Source organism: Plecotus auritus (genome assembly GCF_963455305.1).
Source record: "Plecotus auritus genome assembly, chromosome: 7".
Classification (NCBI taxonomy): Eukaryota; Metazoa; Chordata; class Mammalia; order Chiroptera; family Vespertilionidae; genus Plecotus; species Plecotus auritus.
The window spans coordinates 73,731,545-73,750,448 of record NC_137774.1 but is presented as its reverse complement, the minus strand read 5'-3'; the positions used below and the strand labels follow the sequence as shown (position 1 = coordinate 73,750,448).

General features: G+C 54.3%; 1 protein-coding gene across 3 annotated transcripts in view; it reads left to right on the top strand.

Annotated features, from left to right (window-relative positions):
- The window catches only part of PPL (periplakin), a 50,479-nt gene that overhangs the window by 23,279 nt on the left and 8,296 nt on the right, over positions 1-18,904 (top strand). For all 3 annotated transcript variants that reach the window (XM_080678184.1, XM_080678183.1, XM_080678185.1), the window contains exons 2-17: positions 997-1,096; positions 7,541-7,695; positions 8,316-8,436; positions 8,981-9,106; positions 9,190-9,231; positions 10,309-10,470; positions 10,574-10,681; positions 11,817-11,912; positions 13,154-13,276; positions 13,421-13,567; positions 14,179-14,330; positions 15,463-15,560; positions 15,766-15,923; positions 16,707-16,885; positions 16,971-17,109; positions 18,060-18,253. In XM_080678184.1, coding sequence (XP_080534310.1) covers positions 997-1,096; positions 7,541-7,695; positions 8,316-8,436; positions 8,981-9,106; positions 9,190-9,231; positions 10,309-10,470; positions 10,574-10,681; positions 11,817-11,912; positions 13,154-13,276; positions 13,421-13,567; positions 14,179-14,330; positions 15,463-15,560; positions 15,766-15,923; positions 16,707-16,885; positions 16,971-17,109; positions 18,060-18,253 — 2,100 coding nt within the window. The remainder of the gene's footprint in view (positions 1-996; positions 1,097-7,540; positions 7,696-8,315; positions 8,437-8,980; positions 9,107-9,189; positions 9,232-10,308; positions 10,471-10,573; positions 10,682-11,816; positions 11,913-13,153; positions 13,277-13,420; positions 13,568-14,178; positions 14,331-15,462; positions 15,561-15,765; positions 15,924-16,706; positions 16,886-16,970; positions 17,110-18,059; positions 18,254-18,904) is intronic.

The window sequence follows — 18,904 nt, the reverse complement described above, 5'->3', positions numbered from 1 at the left end:
TCCCCTAGCCCAGCACCAGGACGGGAAGCACACCTTGAGGTCCCCTGTCAAGCCCCGCCGGTCGGGGGGCATGGCCTCAGGTCCCCTGGCCTGGTGCCGGGGTGGGGGGTGTGGCCTGAGGTCCCCCAGCCTGACGCCAGGGCAGAGGGGTGGCCTGAGGTCCCCTGTCAAGCCCTGCCGGGTGGGGGGGCGCAGCCTGAGGTTCCCTGTCAAGCCCTGCCGGGTGGGGGGGCGCAGCCTGAGGTTCCCTGTCAAGCCCTGCCGGGTGGGGGGTGCAGCCTGAGGTCCCCTGTCAAGCCCCACGGGGGTGGGGGAGGGCGTAGCCTCAGGTCCCTGCTGATTGCTTGTTAAGGCTCCTTATGGGATCTTGGCCTCAGCTGTGGGTGCAGCCATCTTTGTGACGGAGTGATGGTCAATTAGCATATTCCCTCTTTATTAGATAGGATAAAGACTCTGTAGATTAAAAGAAAAGTATCAGGTGTTTAACAATCAGGGTGCTTGCACAAAAACTTGTACCTGAATGATTACAGTAGCATGATTTATAATGCCCAACCGTGGAAACAACCCAAATGTCCATGGACAGATGAATGGATAAACAACATGTGGGCTATCCATGCAATGGAATATTATTCAGCCATAAAAAGGATACGGGGTTTCTTTTCTGGGTGATGAAAATATTCTGGAATTAGATAGTGATGATGTTGTATAACCTTGTGACTATATTAGAAAGCACTGAATTATGTACTTTAAAAGGGTGAATTTTATAGTATGTGAGTTACATCTCAATAAAAAATATGGGAAAATGAGTAAGAGTGTTCTGCCAACCTGGCAAAATAGAAGCGGCCAAGTGAATGACCAGAGCAGGGGCTGATTCCCCCGCCAGGTGCTGTCTTGTTTAGTGACTTCACCTGGGGGACAGCCTGGGTGGCAGTGCCCTGTGGGGACGTGGCCCTTGCCCCTCTTTCCCCTGCTCACCTCCTCCTCTCCCGCCCGCAGCATCTCTAACAAGGAGCTGTCAGAGCTGATTGATCAGCTGCAGAAGAATGCCGACCAGGTGGAGAAGAACATCGTGGACACAGAGGCCAAGATGCAGAGCGTGAGTGCCCACACTTCCTACCTGGTACCCCCCTGAGCCTCAGCCCCACTCAGAACAGGGTCTTGTCTTACGCAGAGGTTCCCACATAGGGTCATTCTGCCCCCTGGGGGACATGTGTGCACATTTGGAGACATTTTTAGCTGTCACAACCTAGGGGATGCAGTGGATGGGTATCTAGTGGGATGCTATTAAACACCCTGTAGGGCACAGGACGCCCCCCCCCACACACACACACCAGGGATTCAGTATCAGATGTCAGCAGTGCTGAAGTGGAAAAACTGAGGAGGAACCTTGTTATGGCTGTTAACACCAGCCCCCCACCCCGGGTACTAAGTTCCTGCCGCTTATGGGCCCCTGGAAGAGAACCACAGGTTCAGGAGGATCCTGTGGTTAGGACACTCGTTGCCATTTACTGTGTGACCTTGGGCAAGTCACCTTACCTCTCTGTGCATGTGATTCCCTCTGAAGGGATAAGAGTGATGGTCCCTATTGCCCAAGCTGCTGTAAAGAGTCGATGAGATTATTGAGTCAATGAGATTATTATGCAGGTGCAATGCAGGACTCAATATTATCATCAATATCATCACTCTTACTTCTCATGCAACCACTGCCATTACTCAGACTCATATGAACCTCCTTTTTGAAGGAAGAGAGAGGAAGTAGCTGGGGAAATCACTTTCCCTCTCTTGCCTCAGTTTCCTTCTCCTCTCTGTACATGAGGATAACAACAGTCCTGAGCTGTAGTTTCTCCTAAGGGTGCTGTACCACACAGGACACTGGAGCTGCACTCAGACTGTGAGCTGCTAAGATGAAAACTCCACTAGTCCAGTGCAGTTGAGTTTATACCCATTTTGTAGCTGGAGAAACTGAGGTTCAGAGAAGGCCAGGGTAATTAGTCAGTGACAGAGCTGGCCCCAGAATCATCCCAGAGGTGGGATAGTCAGATTTAGCAAATAGATTACAGGATACCAGTTAAATTTGCATTTCAGAACACAAATAACAATGTTTTTTATTATAAGTACTAGAGGCCCGGTGCACGAAATTCGTGCACTGGGGGGGGGGTGTCCCTCAGCCCAGCCTGCACCCTCTCAATCTGGGACCCTTCGAGGGATGTCCGACTGCCCATTTAGGCCCGATCCCACCACCGGAATCGGGCCTAAACGGGCAGTTGGACATCCCTCTCACAATCCAGGACTGCTGGCTCCCAATTGCTTGCCTGCCTGCCTTCCTGATTGCCCCTAACCGCTTCTGCCTGCCAGCCTGATCACGCCCTAACCACTCCCCTGCCAGCCTGATTGATACCTAACTGCTCCCCTGCCAGCCTGTTTGCCCCTAACTGCTCTCCCCTGCAGGCCTGGGTCCCCCCACAACTGCCCTCCCCTGCAGGCCTGGTCACCCCTAACTGCCCTCCCCTGCTGGCCTGATCACCCACAACTGCCCTCCCTTGCAGGCCTGGTCCCTCCCAACTGCCCTCCCTTGCAGGCCATCTTGTGGTGGCCATCTTGTGTCCACATGGGGGCAGGATCTTTGACCACATGGGGCAGCCATCTTGTGTGTTGGAGTGATGGTCAATCTGCATATTACTCTTTTATTAGATAGGATAGAGGCCTGGTGCATGGGTGGGGGCTGGCTGGTTTGCCCTGAAGGATGTCCCGGATCAGGGTGGGGGTTCCCTTGGGGTGTGAGGCAGCCTGGGCGAGGGGCCTGTGGTGGTTTGCAGGCTGGCCCCGCCCCCTGGGAACCCAAGCAGAGGCCCTGGTATCTGGGGTTTATTTATCTTCTACAATTGAAACTTTGTAGCCTGGAGCGGAGCCAAGCCTTCTGCTTGCTCCGTGGCGGAAGCCATTTTTGGGGGGATTTATGTATTTTCTATAATTGAAACTTTGTAGCCTTAAGCGGAGGCTTGGGCCGGCCAGAGTGTGGGGAAAGCTTGGCTTCCTCCATCACCGGGGGCAACCCTAGCCTCCTGCTCTTTCCAGTTCCGTGGCTGCCGCCATTTCTGTTTGGGTTTATGTATCTTCTATCATTGAAACTTTGTAGCCTTGAGTGGAGGCCTAGGCCGGCAAGGGCAGGCAGAAAGCTTGGCTTCCTCCATCGCCGGGGAAACCCAAGCCTCCCTCCTGCTCTCTGTGGCCGTAGCCATCTTGGTTGGGTTTATTTGCATATTCGCTCCTGATTGGCTGGTGGGTGTGGCTGGTGGGCGTGGCTGGTGGGTGTAGAGGAGTGATAGTTAATTTGCATATTACTCTTTTATTAGATAGGATGTCCCTTGTGCTATTTGGGAAATACTTACAGTACGAAATTATCCATTGTTTATCTGAAATTATAATGTAACTGGGAGATCTGTATTTCATCTGCCTTCCTACCCAGGGCGTGACTAAGAGGAGTAGGGGACTGCAGGGAGACAGGTCACGAGGGAGTAGGTCTGGCTGGCCCCATTGCTGTCCCCAGGGCTAGCCGAGGGCCAGTCCCAGGCAGCCCAGAGACCTGAGAGGCTGGGTGGGCTGGGGATGGCACAGCTGTCAGTGAGAAATGGGGACAGGAAATGCAAGTGGGGACTCTGTTCCCTGCCAGGTACCCTTCCCTCCACTCCTTCCTTGCCCTCACCTGCTGGGCCCCCTCCTGCTTCCTTGCCTCAGTGCCCACCCCACCAGCCCCTTTTCCTTCTGCCGCACCCTCCTACCCGGCTCCTCCTGTGACTTTTCACTCTGTCACACTTTGTGTTCTTTCTTAAGTGAAAACAGCTTTTGGGGTGTGGCCTTTCCTTCTAATAAAAGCAATGTGTTCAGTATGGACATTTCAGGACTGGTAAACAAGTATACGGAAGCAAATTAAAATCATGCATAATTCCACCACCAGAGAGGTCTATCAGCTATTAACATTTTGATGTATCTGACCTTTACTTGCGTGTTGTGTGTGTATGAATAGGGTCTCTGTTTATTTGCTTAGAGTAATGACTCAAAACTAACAAGGATGTATTTGGGAGATAATTTTGAACTGTCTTTTTTAAAAAAATATATTTTTATTGATTTCAGAGAGGAAGGTCGGGGGAAGAGAGAGATAGAAACATCAGTGATGAGAGAGAAGCATCAATTGGCTGCCTCCTGCACGCCCCGCACTGGGGATCGAGCCCACAACCTAGGCATGTGTCCTGACCGAGAATTGAACCCTGATCTCCTGGTTCATAGGTCAATGCTCAACCACTGAGATACACTAGCCAGGCTAAACTGTTTTTTAACTTTGTTTTATTTTTTTAATTTTTTTAAAGTTTCTTTTTTTTTTAATATATTTTATTGATTTTTCACAGAGAGGAAGGGAGAGTGATAGAGAGTTGGAAACATTAATGAGAGAGAGACATCGATCAGCTGCCTCCTGCACACCTCCCACTGGGGATGTGCCTGCAACCAAGGTACATGCCCTTGACCGGAATCGAACCTGGGACCCCTCAGTCCCCAGGCCAACGCTCTAGCCACTGAGCCAAACCGGCCAGGGCTGTTTTTTAACTTTGAATGAACAAACTCAGAAAAAGAGACCACACTTTGAAGACTGCATGTACACTAATCTTTTTTCTCTTTCTTTTCTCTTCCTGTTTTCAGAAGAAAACATCATTATTGATTTAATTACCCCAAAGTTCTGTAGAATTTTTCTACTTTTAAAAAAGATTTTTAAAAAATTGCTTTTTAGAGAGAGAGGAGGAGAGAGGGAGAGAGAGAGAGAAAAACATTGATGTGAGAGAGAGACATCAGTTGGCTGCCTCCTGCACGTCCCCTAACAGAATTGAGCCCGCAATCTGGACACGTGCCCTGACCGGGAATTGAACCGGGGACCTTTCAGTGTGTGGGATGACACCCAACCACCTGAGCCACACTGGCCAGGGCGAATTTCCCTATTTTTTAAAATTGAAGTGCAATTGGCATAACATAAAGTAATCGTGTAAAGTGAATAATTCAGTGGCATTTTGTACATTTGCAGTGTTGTGCAGCCACCACCTCTATCTAGTTCCAAGGCATTTTTGTCACCCAAAGGGAAACCCCGCATGCATTAGCAGTCCCTCCTCCCAGCCCTGGCAATCACTAATCTGCTGTACTTATTGTGGATATTCCATATAAGCATAATCATACAATATGTGAACTTTTGTGTTTGCCAAAATTTTAAACATGCTAAGTTGGAAGATGGTATAGGGTACAGCCGGATCCCTGCCACTCAGATCCCACCAGTAACGCCTGCTGGCTACTGTCCGTCACTATACGTGTGATGCATTAGATATGTCGGTCCCTGTGATATTTTTAGTTTTAAAAACCCTTTTTATTGAGGTGTAACTTACATAAGGAATGTAGAAAGCATCCAAATGTAAAGAGTTTGGCCGCATGAGTGTTTCTATCAGTAGGTGCCCACGTCACCGCCGCTAAGTCCAGATAGAGAACATTTCTCAAAAAGCTCCCCTCGCCGAAACCGGTTTGGCTCAGTGGATAGAGCGTCGGCCTGCGGACTGAAAGGTCCCAGGTTCGATTCCGGTCAAGGGCATGTACCTTGGTTGCGGGCACATCCCCAGTGGGAGGTGTGCAGGAGGCAGTTGATCGATGTTTCTAGCTCTCTATCCCTCTTCCTTCCTCTCTGTGAAATATCAATAAAATATATTTAAAAAAAAAAAAAAAAAAAAAGCTCCCCTCAACCTTCCCAATCCATATTCCCCGAGGGAACCCCTGTGCAGGCTCTCTCCATTGGTTGGGCCTGCCTGACTTAGGACTCTGGAACACCTCGCCTCCAGGGCATTAAGCTAGCTGTTCCTTTCCCGTCTTGGCTAGCGTGCTTTGAAGAGGCTTGCATGAATTGGGTAATGACTAATTTACTTCCTCCTTTTGTAGAATAAGTCTTTGACACTCTACCTGCCCAGGAGAGCTTCAGATCAGCTGGTGATGAGGGAACGATAAAATTCCACCCAAGCCAAGAACCATGATGTTTTGTTGTCGTTTTTTAACTAGCCAGGCCCAGCCCGGTTGGCCTTCTGACACCTGGGCCTCACCTCCAAGCCCCGCCTGCCCTGGCCCCCCGAGGGTGGCCGGGAGAGGAAGTGATGTCTGTACCACCACGCACTCCTTTTTCTTTAGTTATGTCTTCCTTCCTTTCTTGCCCTTTCTTGATAGCTTTATGGAGGCTTATTTTAGACATCAGAAAAGCTCCCCCTCAGTGTATGATGCAGCCACTGTGAGTAACTTCGCTGAGGGGCGCAGTTCTCGTCCCCTAGGAAGATCTCCTGCGCCCGTTTGTTTACCATCAATTCCCACTTCCATGCAGCCCCTGCAACCACTCACCGTGATTCTGTCGCTACAGGTTTCACGTAAATGGACTGACTCCTACGTGCCGTGGCCTTTGTGTCTGGCTTTTCTCACTCCCTTAGTTTCTGAGGCCCTTCCACGTGCGGCAGTGGTTCCTCTGTCCGCTGCTGTGGGCATCGCAGTGCCCCTGAGGCAGGTGTTTCTTATTCCCATGGCAGAGATGGAGACACCGAGACCCAGGCCGGGGAGGGCACTGGCCCCTACAGGACCCCCTGTTACACCTGGTCTGTCCTCAGCCCAGTCACTGACTTATCACCACCTCCCCTGTTGGCCTGGGGTGCCCAGGGCCTGGCACAGTGCCTGGCCAGTCTTCACGAGTGTTGATTAAGTGAATTGGAGGGCTGTGTTTAGAAACCTGCCACCCTGACTGCCAGTTCATTGTTCTTCCCTAAACAAGCAAGACCCCGGACTCAGTGACTTATGGCTTGTTCCCCCCAGATGTCCACCCACTGTGTTCATTCTCGCCACGTCCCAGCACGGGCCACCTCAGCGCTCACCTGGGCGCTGTTGCAGCGGCTGCCTGCCCTCTCAGCCTGTACCTCCTCCCTGCAGAGCCAGGAGGCATGGCTTTAAAGATACGTGAGGCCATGTCACTTCCCTCCACAGAGCCATTCGGTGCTCTGGCCCCCGCCCCACCGCCCACAGGTCCTTTGTGCTCTGGCCTGCCCTGCCCATCTCTCAGCTTCAGCCATGGTGGCTTCTCACAGCTTGCCTTTTCCTGCCTCAGGGCCTTTGCACAGGCGGTTCCCTCTGCCTTGACCCCTCTTCCCTTCCAGCCTTCATTCTTACCGGTGTCACTACCTCAGAGGGGCCCCACTGACCACCGGAGCTAACGCAGGTCCCCCTCACTCCACCTCTGGTGCGCTTCCATGGTCAACACTGACCTGACGAACTTGCCGTCACCTTGGTGAGGTTTAGCTGTTGACATGCCTTCCTGGTGGTCTCCCCACTGGGCTGGGCTGCATCCCAGAGCCCCACACAAGCAGGCATTTAGGCTCTGTTGGCTGAGGGGCTGGAGGAGAGGACAGGCATGGCTGGGGAGTCCCTCCCATCCCTGCAGACCCCCTGAGTCCCTGTCTGATGTCCCCCTCTCTTGTGCCTCTCACAGGACCTGGCCCGGCTGCAGGAGGGCCAGCAGCCCGAGCACCGGGACGTGGCCCTGCAGAAGGTGTCGGACTCGGAGAAGCTGCTGTACATGCTGGAGGCGGACGCAGCCATCGCCAAGCACATGAAGCACCCCCAGGGGGACATGATCGCCGAGGAGTAGGTCCCTCTGCTTCCGTTCTGAGGGAGCCGCCTGGGCCGGGCAGGAGGGCCGCAGCCCACCCGCACTCAGGAGCCACATCAGAGCTTCTGGGGGGCTAGCTAGATGCCAGGCACATGACATCTCGGACTGGTGTTCCCTGCTCTGCTCATAGTGTGACCCCAACTTCCTGACATGCTGTCCGACCTCCCGGCTTTTGAGCACGCTTTCCCACCCGGACGCCCACCCGGCCCCATGCTCATGGCTCTTGCCTTAGCTCCATGTGGCTAAATCAGCACCTAAGACAGCAGGGACCAGGGTCTCCCAGTGCCTCACAACCCCCTGTGCTCGTCCCTGCCATGACCCACACCCACTGTGGCCCTGGCTAGATAGTGGACTCCAGCCTGTTTCTTCCAGAACCTTCTATGGCCTGGGGCACACAGTGGGCCCTGGGGAAGTGTTAATGGAAGAAGGAAGGAAGTGGGAAAGCAGATAGGAGGAGAGCTCGAGTGTTTATCTGGAGCCCAAGGCCCTGTTACCCTGCCCTCCCAGAACGCTTGGCAGAAAGTTGGGGGGTGGGGGGTTAAGGCAGTGCCCTGCCCACTAGCCTGCTAACCAGGGCGGTCACTCTCGCACTCAGCATCCGTCAGCTGAAGGAGCGTGTGACCAACCTCCGTGGGAAACACAAGCAGATCTACAACCTGGCGGTGAAGGAGGTGGACCCACAGGTCAACTGGGCGGCGCTGGTGGAAGAAAAGCTGGTACGGCCCAGGCTGCAGCTCGGGGGGGGTCCGTGTGTGTCGGGGGAGAATCCCACCACTTAATGTCACCACAGTCACGCGGGAGGTAGTCGCATTCCCGGTTTTCTGATGTTTGTGTCAATGAGGAGAGCGAGGCTCAGAGAGGGTCAGTGCCTAGCCCAGAGTCACACAGCAGAGGTGATGAAGAGTAAGACCCTCCTGGGATCACCCTCCAACCTGGTTCGTTGGGGTCCTGGCAGGCTGGCTGGTTTCTGCTCAGCCACTGCCCTTCCCATGCCCTGGCCAGCCCATCTCCACGGTGGAGGAGCGCACCCACGGGAGCCTAGAGCCCTCGTTTAGGGGTGTGACGCTGGACTCAGCCATCTGTGAAATGGGCAGGGTAACGGTGCATGCGAGCCTCTGAGGGTGCCATGAGATTAAATGAGATGACCTACAGATAAAGGTGACAGCCTCTCCTGCGTCCCTCCTGGGCCGGTCCTGTGAGGAGGAGTCCCCAGCCCTGGCCCGCCCCTGCATTGTGCGTTGTCTCCATCCTCCCCTCCAGGACAAGCTGAGCAGCCAGAGCTTCGGAACAGACCTGCCGCTGGTGGACTACCAGGTGGAGCAGCACAACATCTTCCACAACGAGGTCAAGGCCATCGGGCCCCACCTGGCCAAGGACGGGGGCAAGGTGAGCGCCAGTGGGAGGCGGGACCGGGAAGGAGGGCTCACACCTGCACCCCGCCCTAACCCTGTCCTCGGCTCTGTCCTCAGGAGCAGAACAGCGAACTCCAGGCCAAGTACCAGAAACTGCTGGTGAGAACAGGGTGGGAGGGGCTGGGACAGGAAGCATGTGCAGTTCAAACAGAATGGAGGGAGGTGAAGCGGGAAGAGATGGTACCCAGGGCCCCTGCCTGAGAGGTGCCCCAGTTAGCCCTGAGCTCATGGAAAACCCCAGTAGATCCCATTTACTTATTGCGGTACAGCCTGTCCTACAGTTTGCCTCTTGTTTCTTTATTAAGCACCTTCTGTGTGCCAAGTACGATGCCACATACTTTATAAGCAAAAGTTTTCTATTTTCAAAACCTTTAAAGAATGAATTTTAGAAACGCACAAGTGACGCCTCAATGCTTTCTTGCTGCAGACGTTTCAAGCACCCCAGCTGTGGGGATGGGTGGAGGTGGAGCACAGCCGTTAGCAGGCTCTGGGGCCAGACTGCCTCCACCCTTGGTGGGTGGGGAGACCTTGAACGAGCTCCTTAGCCTGGGAGCCTCAGTTTCCTCATCTGTAAAGTGGAGTTACTGCGAGTCCCTGTCTCACTGGATTGCTTTGCAGATGGCATTAGTTAATGTTGGAGAAGATCTTAGCACAGTTTGGGCTCATGGTGGCCCCATGTATGTGTTAGCTGCTGTTCTTATTTGCAGAGTAAAATGTAGCTGTCCCTCCTCCTTCCCCATCCTCTCTGCCTGCCCGGCCCTTTCTCAGATATAAAGCCCTAGCAATTTCTACTGTCCTAGCCATCTAAACAATGACCTGACAGAGATAAAGTGGAAGCTGTAGCTGCTAATTTTTATTGAGCACCAACTATATGCTGGACTTCGGGCCCTGCTTGGCTCCGTGACATGTCCCCTCTCAGTGCTGTCATTCCCATTGTGCAGAGGAGTCACTGGGGCTCCACAAAATGTCAGTGCCATGAGGGTTCTGTCTGCTTTGCTCACTACTGTATCCCAGGGCCTGCAGCAATGCCCAGCACTTAGCAGGTGCTCAGTAAATGTTTGCCGAAAGAATGAATGCGTTTCAGAGGGTCAGTAACTTACCCACGGGGGTTCGGCCGGGCCAGAGCCGGCCACTGCAGGTGTGGAGGGGAGTCTCAGCCCTGTCCCCACCCCGCAGGCGGCGTCGCAGGCGCGGCAACAGCACCTGAGCTCGCTGCAGGACTACATGCAGCGCTGCACCAACGAGCTGTATTGGCTGGACCAGCAGGCCAAGGGCCGCATGCAGTACGACTGGAGTGACCGCAACCTCGACTTCCCCAGCCGCAGGCGTCAGTACGAGGTGGGTGCCGGGGCCTGGGGGGGGCGGGAGGGGCCAGAAGGGACCACGAGGCCGCCAGGTTGCGCACTGAGCCCCTCTACTGCCCCTCCTCCCCCCAATGCAGAATTTCATCAACCGGAACCTGGAGGTCAAAGAGGAGAGAATCAATAAGCTGCACAGTGAGGGAGACCAGCTGCTAGCTGCTGAGCACCCTGGGAGGAACTCCATTGAGGTGTGTGTACACCGGGAGGGGATGCCTCCTCCAGGGTGGCCTCAGGGCAACCTCTGCTGTGGGCCTCCTGGATTTGGGCAGCCCCCAAGATAGGGGGGCGGGTGTCCGTCTGTCTGCCTGTCTCATTATTCCGCCCGCTCATCTTGCTCTGACCCTGCCTCCTCTCTTTATCTTGACCTTTTGTCACACCCTGCTCTCGGCTCCCAGACTTCTGAAGCCCATATGGCGCCTGTATCAGTGTCCTGTGCTGCCCTAACAAATGACCACAAACTGGGTGGCTAAAAACAACAGGATCTATTCTCTCATAATTCTGAGGACAGAAGGGTAACGTCAAGGTGTTGGCAGGCTTGTTCCCTCTGGGGGAGGGTTCTTTGCCCCTCTCCCTGCTTCCGGCTGTGGCAATCCTTGGCCTTCCTTGGCTTGGGGCTGCATCACTTCTATCTACACTACTGTTCACAGGGCCTCTCCCTGTCTCCTCTTCTTATAGCAACACCAGTCATTAAACTTAGGGCCCATCCTAAACCCGGGTGATTTCATCCTGAGATTCTTTCACCAATTACATCTGCAAAGACCCAGATTCCAAATAAAGTCTCATTCTGAGTTTGGGGTGGGGAGATACCATTCACCTTCAGGACAATTTTTTTTTTAAATATATTTTATTGATTTTTTACAGAGAGGAAGGAAGGACAGATAGTCAGAAACATCGATGAGAGAGAAACATCGATCAGCTGCCTCCTGCACACCTCCCACTGGGGATGTGCCCGCAACCAAGTTACATGCCCTTGACCGGAATCGAACCCGGGACCCTTCAGTCCGCAGGCCAATGCTCTATCCACTGAGCCAAACCGGTTTTGGCAGGACAATTTTTTAAAAGCACCACGTTGGGCAGACACAGCCCCTCCTGTGCCTTATGCACTGTGCAGCCCTGGCACCTGTGCATGGAGCCCTGCTCGACTCCGTGATATGCCCCCTCTCTCCTCTTTCCACCCCTGGGGAGGAGCCAGCTGCCCCTGTGGGAGCCACACCTACGCAGGTGCCAGATGCCCTCTCCCCTGCCACTCTCTGGTCTGGAATCCCACAGGCCTCTTCCAGTGCCCCAGGCACTCGCCTGGCAGTGACCCCCCTTCTCTGGCAGGCTCACATGGAGGCCGTGCATGCAGATTGGAAGGAGTATCTGAACCTGCTCATCTGTGAGGAGAGCCACCTGAAGTACATGGAAGACTACCACCAGGTACCCCGGCCTGCGCCCACTGGTGGGAGCACTCAGTGCCTGCTTGGCCCACTCTTGGCCTCCATGCTGCTTCCTCGGGAGCCTTGCAGGGCTGCCTTCCTGGGCCTCCCACTGCCCATGCTGGACACAGGTGTGCCTTCAGCTTGCCCGGCCCTTGTCAGTCTTCCCTGGGGGCCAAGGCTAGGGGGTGAATTCACCAGGTCAATGTGAGGCCAGGAATGAATGTGTGGGTTTTCATTTTGGTAAAATATATATAATATGAAATTTGCTATTTTAGCCATTTTTAAGCATACAATCCAGTGGCATTCATTACATTCATGATGTGGTACAACCATCACCACTGTCTTTCCAAAACTTTTCATCACCCCAAATGGGAGCTCTGAGCCCGCTAACAGTCACTCCCCATTCCTCCCTCCCCAGCCCTGGGTAACCTCTGATCTGTGTTTCTTCGGGTTGCCTGTTCTAGATATTGCATATAAGTGGAATCACAGGCTCTTTGGCCTTGGTGGCTTCTTTCACTGAGCATGTTTTCAAGCGTCATCCACGTTGTAGCATGAATCAGAATGCCATTCCTTTTTATGGCCATATAATATTCCCCTGCGTGGACAGACCACATTGTGTTTACCCATTCATCTGTGGATGGAGACCGGTTGTTTCATAGGAATGTGTTTTTTAGGAAGAGAGGCGGGTGACTAATGATTGTGCGGTCTGGAGACGCTTGAACTCAGATGACACTTCTGTAACTCCTGGTTTGGTGTCTGAGCCCTGCTGGGCTGTGAGATTCACAGGATCCCAAAGTGCCATTCGTGGCTGCAGCCCAGGGGACAGCTGACAATGAGTGATTCCAGAGTTGATGAACTAAAGAATGGGCAAGAGAATTTTCTAGAACAAAGTGGGGAGGCTTGTCTTCCATGTATCAAAAATGAAAGCATAGCATTATCAAGGTGACCCTGACACAAAGAGGAATGAAATTTAAGAGCACCGAAGGTCATTGGTGTGCACTTGGAAGTTAATGGGTCGCAGAGGCGGTCACGTGGACGGGCGGAAGGGACCTGGCTTCTTCCTGTGAGGTCTTCTCGGGAGCCAGGCCTGGGCGGGCTGGGTGTCCACGAGCAGCAGAGCCTGTGGACTCAGGGTGAGTGGGAGGCCCAGCCCCAACTGGGATTGGACTTGCAGCCACAGCCAGGATTAGCCCAGGTGTCCTAGTGGCTTCATGTTCGTAATTGGGCCACCTGGTCTAGTTCCACAAAGACATGAAGGATGCTCAGGAGCTGCTACGCAAGGTGGATTCAGACCTGAACCAAAAATACAATCCTGACTTCAAGGACCGATACCAGATTGAGTTGCTGCTGCGGGAACTGGATGTGAGTGATGGTCCCATGAATGACTCGGGGTGTCCCCTCCCCGCCCTCAGCCCCGAGCCGGCCCCCCACAGCTCTCCCCTGCTGCCTGGCCCCCACCCCCCGGGGGAGGCTGCATGATCTCACCGTGGCACTCCCCGTGCTCAGGACCAGGAGAAGGCTCTGGACAAGTATGAGCACGTGGTGCAGGGCCTGCAGAAGCGAGGGCAGCAGGTGGTGCCCCTCAAGTACCGCCGGGAGACACCGCTCAAGCCCATCCCCGTGGAGGCACTCTGTGACTTTGAGGGTGACCAGGTGAGCTGTTGCCCAGGTGCCCCAGGCAGGCCGGGCCCAAATATGCCTCTTTTCATGTCACTGGAAGGTCTTAGGGGTGACATTGCTGAATGAGGGCCTCAAACATTTTCAGGAACCTGTGCCCATCATTGGGGTCATTCTCTGCGAGGCCTGCGCGCCGCCTTCCCCCCCCCCCCCCCCCCGCCCCCCCGACTCTCCCAGCTAAGCTGCCCTGGCCTTGTGTGCTATCAGCTTAGCAAACCCAGTCATTCCAGCAGGAGTGCCAGGGAGGGTTCTCACTGGCCCGGTTTGACTCATGTCAGCCTCAACCAGTCACTGCTGGTGTGTGTCAGGGGATAATGCCATTCTCTCATTGGCGGGCCTGAGTCACATGTCCACCCTGAGTAGTAAAGGACTGGGAATGGAGAAGGGAGAGGCCACATGGACTGGGAATGGGGGGAGTTCTAGTCCTTCCCAACTAGGGTATGATGTCTTGGGAAGGATCTGAGAGATGGGCTGACTCCCCAGGTGCCAGAGTTGATGGGCAGGACCAAGGTGGCCTCTGGGCTCCCAGGCTACCAGCCAAGGCAGGTCTCTCTGTGCCTTCTCACTGTTTGGCCTGCCCATGCTAGGGCCTGATCTCAAGGGGCTACAGCTACACCCTGCAGAGAAACAACGGAGAGAGCTGGGACCTCACTGACAGTGCGGGAAACACGCTGACCGCCCCAGCCGTCTGCTTCATGATCCCCCCCACCGACCCCGAGGCCCTGGCTCTGGCCGACAGGTACAGGCTAAGGAGGTAGCCAGCATGGACTGGCCCCACCCCTTGGGCCCCTTCATTGCCCTGGGTAACACCCCCACACCTGTACCCACGTGGAGGCTCACTGGGATGGGGGCGGATCCTGTTGGCCAGGCTGACTTGCTGTGTGTGAATGTTCAGCTGTGGGCACAGTTCAGCGAGCACTTTCTTTGGGAGTGCCTCTGGGCCTTTGCACATGCTGTTCCCTTTACCTGGACACCTACTCATTGCCTGGTCAGCTCAAGCCTCTCGGCTTGACTCAGCTTCAGGATCACCTTTTCTGTGAAGCCTTCCCTGACTGCCCCCTTGCCTAACACCTGGCTCCCGAAGTGCTGCTGCCTCTCAGCTTTCATGCACCTCCTCCCTCCCGCGCACACCCTGCTCTTGATCAGGATGCTTTGTGTAAGGGTCAGTCTCCTGGCAGGGGCTCCTTGAGGTTTACTGTCTCCAGGGCCTTGTTCAGTACCTGGTGCAAAGTGAAGACCCAAGAACTTTGTTGAGTGAGTGACTCTAGGAATGCTTCATTTATTCATTCAGCAAGTATTTTATTATTATTATTATTATTATTATTTAAATATATTTTATTGATTTTTTTACAGAGAGGAAAGGAGAGGGATAGAGTTAGAAACATCGATGAGAGAGAAACATCAATCAGCTGCCTCCTTAACACTCCCTACTGGGGATGTGCCCACAACCATGGTACATGCCCTTGACGGGAATTGAACCTGGGACCCTTCAGTCCACAGGCCAACTCTCTATCCACTGAGCCAAACCGGTTAGGGCTCAGCAAGTATTTATTGAGCACCTGTGTACTGCTCCCTCAGGGGTAACATCTTAGAAGGGAAGGCAAAGGAACAAACAAGATGATTTTAGGAAGTAAGACTTGCTACAAAGAAGAGAGAAAGAAAGGGGCAAAGGAAGGAAAGGGTCCATCTGAACCCACAAGCAAAGACAGGCCAGCGTTTCAGCAAACCTTTATATGATTTAACTTTTCAAAGCATTTTGATGGCCACCTGACTCCTCTGGGCTGTTGGCCCAGCCAAAGTCCAGGGTCTTGGCACCTGTGGGTGCAGGGGCAGTAGGCTGCCCTGGGTCCAGTCCATTTTTGCTCTCACAGCCTGGGCAGCCAGTACCGGAGCGTGCGGCAGAAGGCAGTCGGGACCAGGAATGCACTCCAGCAGCGGCACGAGGTGCTCAAGGCAGAGAACCCTGGAGGTGGGTGCCAGGGCCACTGCCCAGTCTGTGGGGGACGGGGAGGAGGCAATGGACCCACGGTTTGTACTGCCGAAGAGACAGCATGGGTCAGGCATGGCAGGGATAGGGGAGGCTGAGCCAGCCCTGAAGGTCAACTGGCCTCCTAGGCCCCTTCCCTGGGACTCATGCCCCCAACTGACATCCAACTCTGACTTCCCTCCGGCAGATGCCTCTGACCTGCAGGGACGGCAGCTGTTGGCAGGCTTGGACAAGGTGGCCAGTGACTTAGACCGGCAGGAGAAGGCCATCACAGGTATCCTTCGGCCACCACTGGAACAAGGCCGGGCCGTGCAGGACAGTGCCCAGCGGGCCAAAGACCTCAAGGTACCACCAGGTTGGGGCCCCTGCTCAAGCTCTCATCTCCACAGGGGTCTTGGTGCTCAGCGGGGACCACCTGCCATATGTCACAAGACTTCCTGAGTCATAGGGGGCGGGGGTTGTGCTAGGCCGGGGATCAGGACGTGCCTGAGCCCTGGTGCTCTGCTTCAAACATGTCCGGGGGGAGGCCTGAGGAGGCCCGTCTCTGCGTGTTTGACACCTGAGCAGCTCGGTGCCAGGTGGTCGGGTGGGAACAGCACGCATGCTCCTCTTTCACAGTCTCCCTAGTCCTCAGGCGCCCTCTGTGGCAGGGGTGACCGTGCTTGGTTTACAGAGGAGGAACTGGGCTTGGAGAAGGGGCCTCACATCACGGCTGACAGAGGCTGATTCAAGGCTGAGAGGATACCCGGTAGAGGGTGGGAGCAGAGGCCAGGCCCCACCACGTCCCTTCCTAAGCTGCTTGGATCCCCAGCTGAGAAGAGGGAGAGAAAATGTGCCTCCCTCATGGGTTGCCCCCAACAATGAATGAAATCACCACGTGTGGTACTTGGAACAGCGAGTGCTGGGTAAGTGCCTGTTCATTTCATTCCCCTGTGAGTCCCCTGCTTGGTGCAGAATGCCCGGGGTGCTCCGTACACATGCAGACTCAGGCTCCCAGGCAGGGCCCAAGCCTCGCATTTCCATCAGAGCTGCCCCCCGAGCAGCTTCCCCTGCTCCCTGAGGCTGGCAGGCCACTGGAGGAGGAGGATGCCCAACTGTGGCCAACAGGAGGGCCTCTGGTCTCCACAGAACATCACCAACGAGCTGCTGCAGATCGAGCCTGAGAAGGCTCACAGCACAGCCGAGTGCGAGGCCTTCGTGCAGGCCCTTCCAAGCAGTGGCAGTGCACCCTTGCTGAGGACTCGGGTGGAGGACACCAACCGCAGATACGAGCGCCTGGTGCAGCTACTGGACTTGGCCCAGGAGAAGTGGGTGTCAGGCGGGCAGCAGGGAGGTCAGCTGAGGTCAGGGGGCCAAGGCCGGCAACCCCTCACTCCTGACCTGTGTCCTCAGGGTTGCTGTTGCCAACCGCCTGGAGAAGAGCCTGCAGGAGGGCTGGGAGGTGCTGGCCACATATGAGAACCAGCTGATCCAGGACGACACAGTGCCTGAGAGTGGCCGTGCCCTGGACAGCAAGAGGCAGGAGCTGGCGGTGAGTGTGGGGACCCTGGCACCCATCAGCTCTGGACAGATGAGAGGCCGAGGCCCGAGGCCCTGATGCCCAGGGCAGGAAGTCTCTGCAGATTTGGATGCCCACAGTGCCCAACAGGAAGTTGTAAACGGAGGCACATGGCACAAATCCCAGCTACTCATGGGCTTGTGGAAATTGGGTACTAGTATTTTTTTTTTAAATGTATTTTATTGATATTTCACAGAGAGGGAGAGGGATAGAGAGCTAGAAACATCGATGAGAGAGAAACATCAATCAGCTGCCTCCTGCACACCTCCCACCGAGGATGTGCCCGCAACCAAGGTACATGCCCTTGACCAGAATCGAACCCGGGACCTTTCAGTCCACAGGCCGACGCTCTATCCACTGAGCCAAACCGGTTTCGGCAGGGTACTAGTATTTTTAAATCAGAGATGTGCATGCTCCCCTCCCCTCAAGATTCCCAGTATCTATGCAGCAGCTGCCACCGAACCCCCAGCATTTACCTGCCTGACCACTATGGATATCCAAGTCTGTGAGCCTGAGGGAGGCCCTTATTCACACATCAATTCACAAAATCCTGGCTGTGTGCTAAGACCCTCACCTCAGAGCTGAGGAAATGAGCCTGGAGGCTGGAGAGCAGCAGCCCATTCTAGTCCTGGGTGCATCATCACCGGGCACATGCAGCCAGCCACAGGATTTTTAGTTTTTCCAGGTTTTGTTCATTGTAACAAAATGGAACTTTGTAGAAATGGCCACCAGATGTGAGGAGAAACTCAGAGGCAAGGCCCCAGTCCCTTCCCACATCCAGGCACTAACCCCTCCCCGCAACACCCCCCCCACCCCCGCCACACACCCAAAGCAGGTGTCCCCAAGCACCTGGGCAGTGCTGCCTTGGTCCCTGTGAGCTCTGACCACAGCGCCTGCCCACTGGCTGCCTCTCCACCCCACAGGCCATGGCTTCCGAGCTGCAGGCCCAGAAGTCCCTCCTCAGTGAGGTGGAGCAGAACCTGCAGGCCGCCAAGCAGTGCTCCAGCTCCCTGGCCAGCCGCTTCCAGGAGCACTGCCCTGATCTGGAGCGCCAGGAGGCCGAGGTGCACAAGCTGGGCCAGCGCTTTGACAACCTCCGCCAGCAGGCTGAGCTCAGGTGAGGGGCCCAGGTGGCCTGGCTGAGCTAATCTGCCTTGAGGCCAAAATGCTCAACCGATACCACCAAAGGCTGTTTTCTAAATAATTTCTGCTTTTTGAAAAAATAACATACAAAGTAAAACACTCAAAGTAATTATAACCCTGTGTACACCATAAGCGCCTATGGACGTAAGGATGGTTTCCGTTTTGGATGCGCGGCAGTTAACTGGTTAATGACCAGCCCCATTTTCTCAAGGTAAACGCTGCTACCAGTTTCTTATGAACCCTTCCAAAAAGGTGTTCTGTACAAGCTGGGGTAAGCGGAAAACACATGAATGACAATATATCATGTACGCTGTATCTTGCTGTTTTTCCTGTCACATATTTTATAAGCCTCGTGAGTCAGTTAAGTATTCCCTTCTCCTCTTCTGTTTTCTGGAAGAGTTTGTATAGAACTGATTATCACTTCCTTAAATGCTTGGAAGAATTCTCCAGTGAGGCTGTCTGGGCCTGCAACTTATTTTTTGTAAGAAGGATTTTAACTACAAATTCAACCTCTTTAAATATATACTATTTAGTAAGGAGAGGGAGAGGCAGAGAGAAACATTGATGTGAGAGACTAACATCAATCAGCTGCCTCCTGCAGGCACCCTGAATGGGGATTGAACCT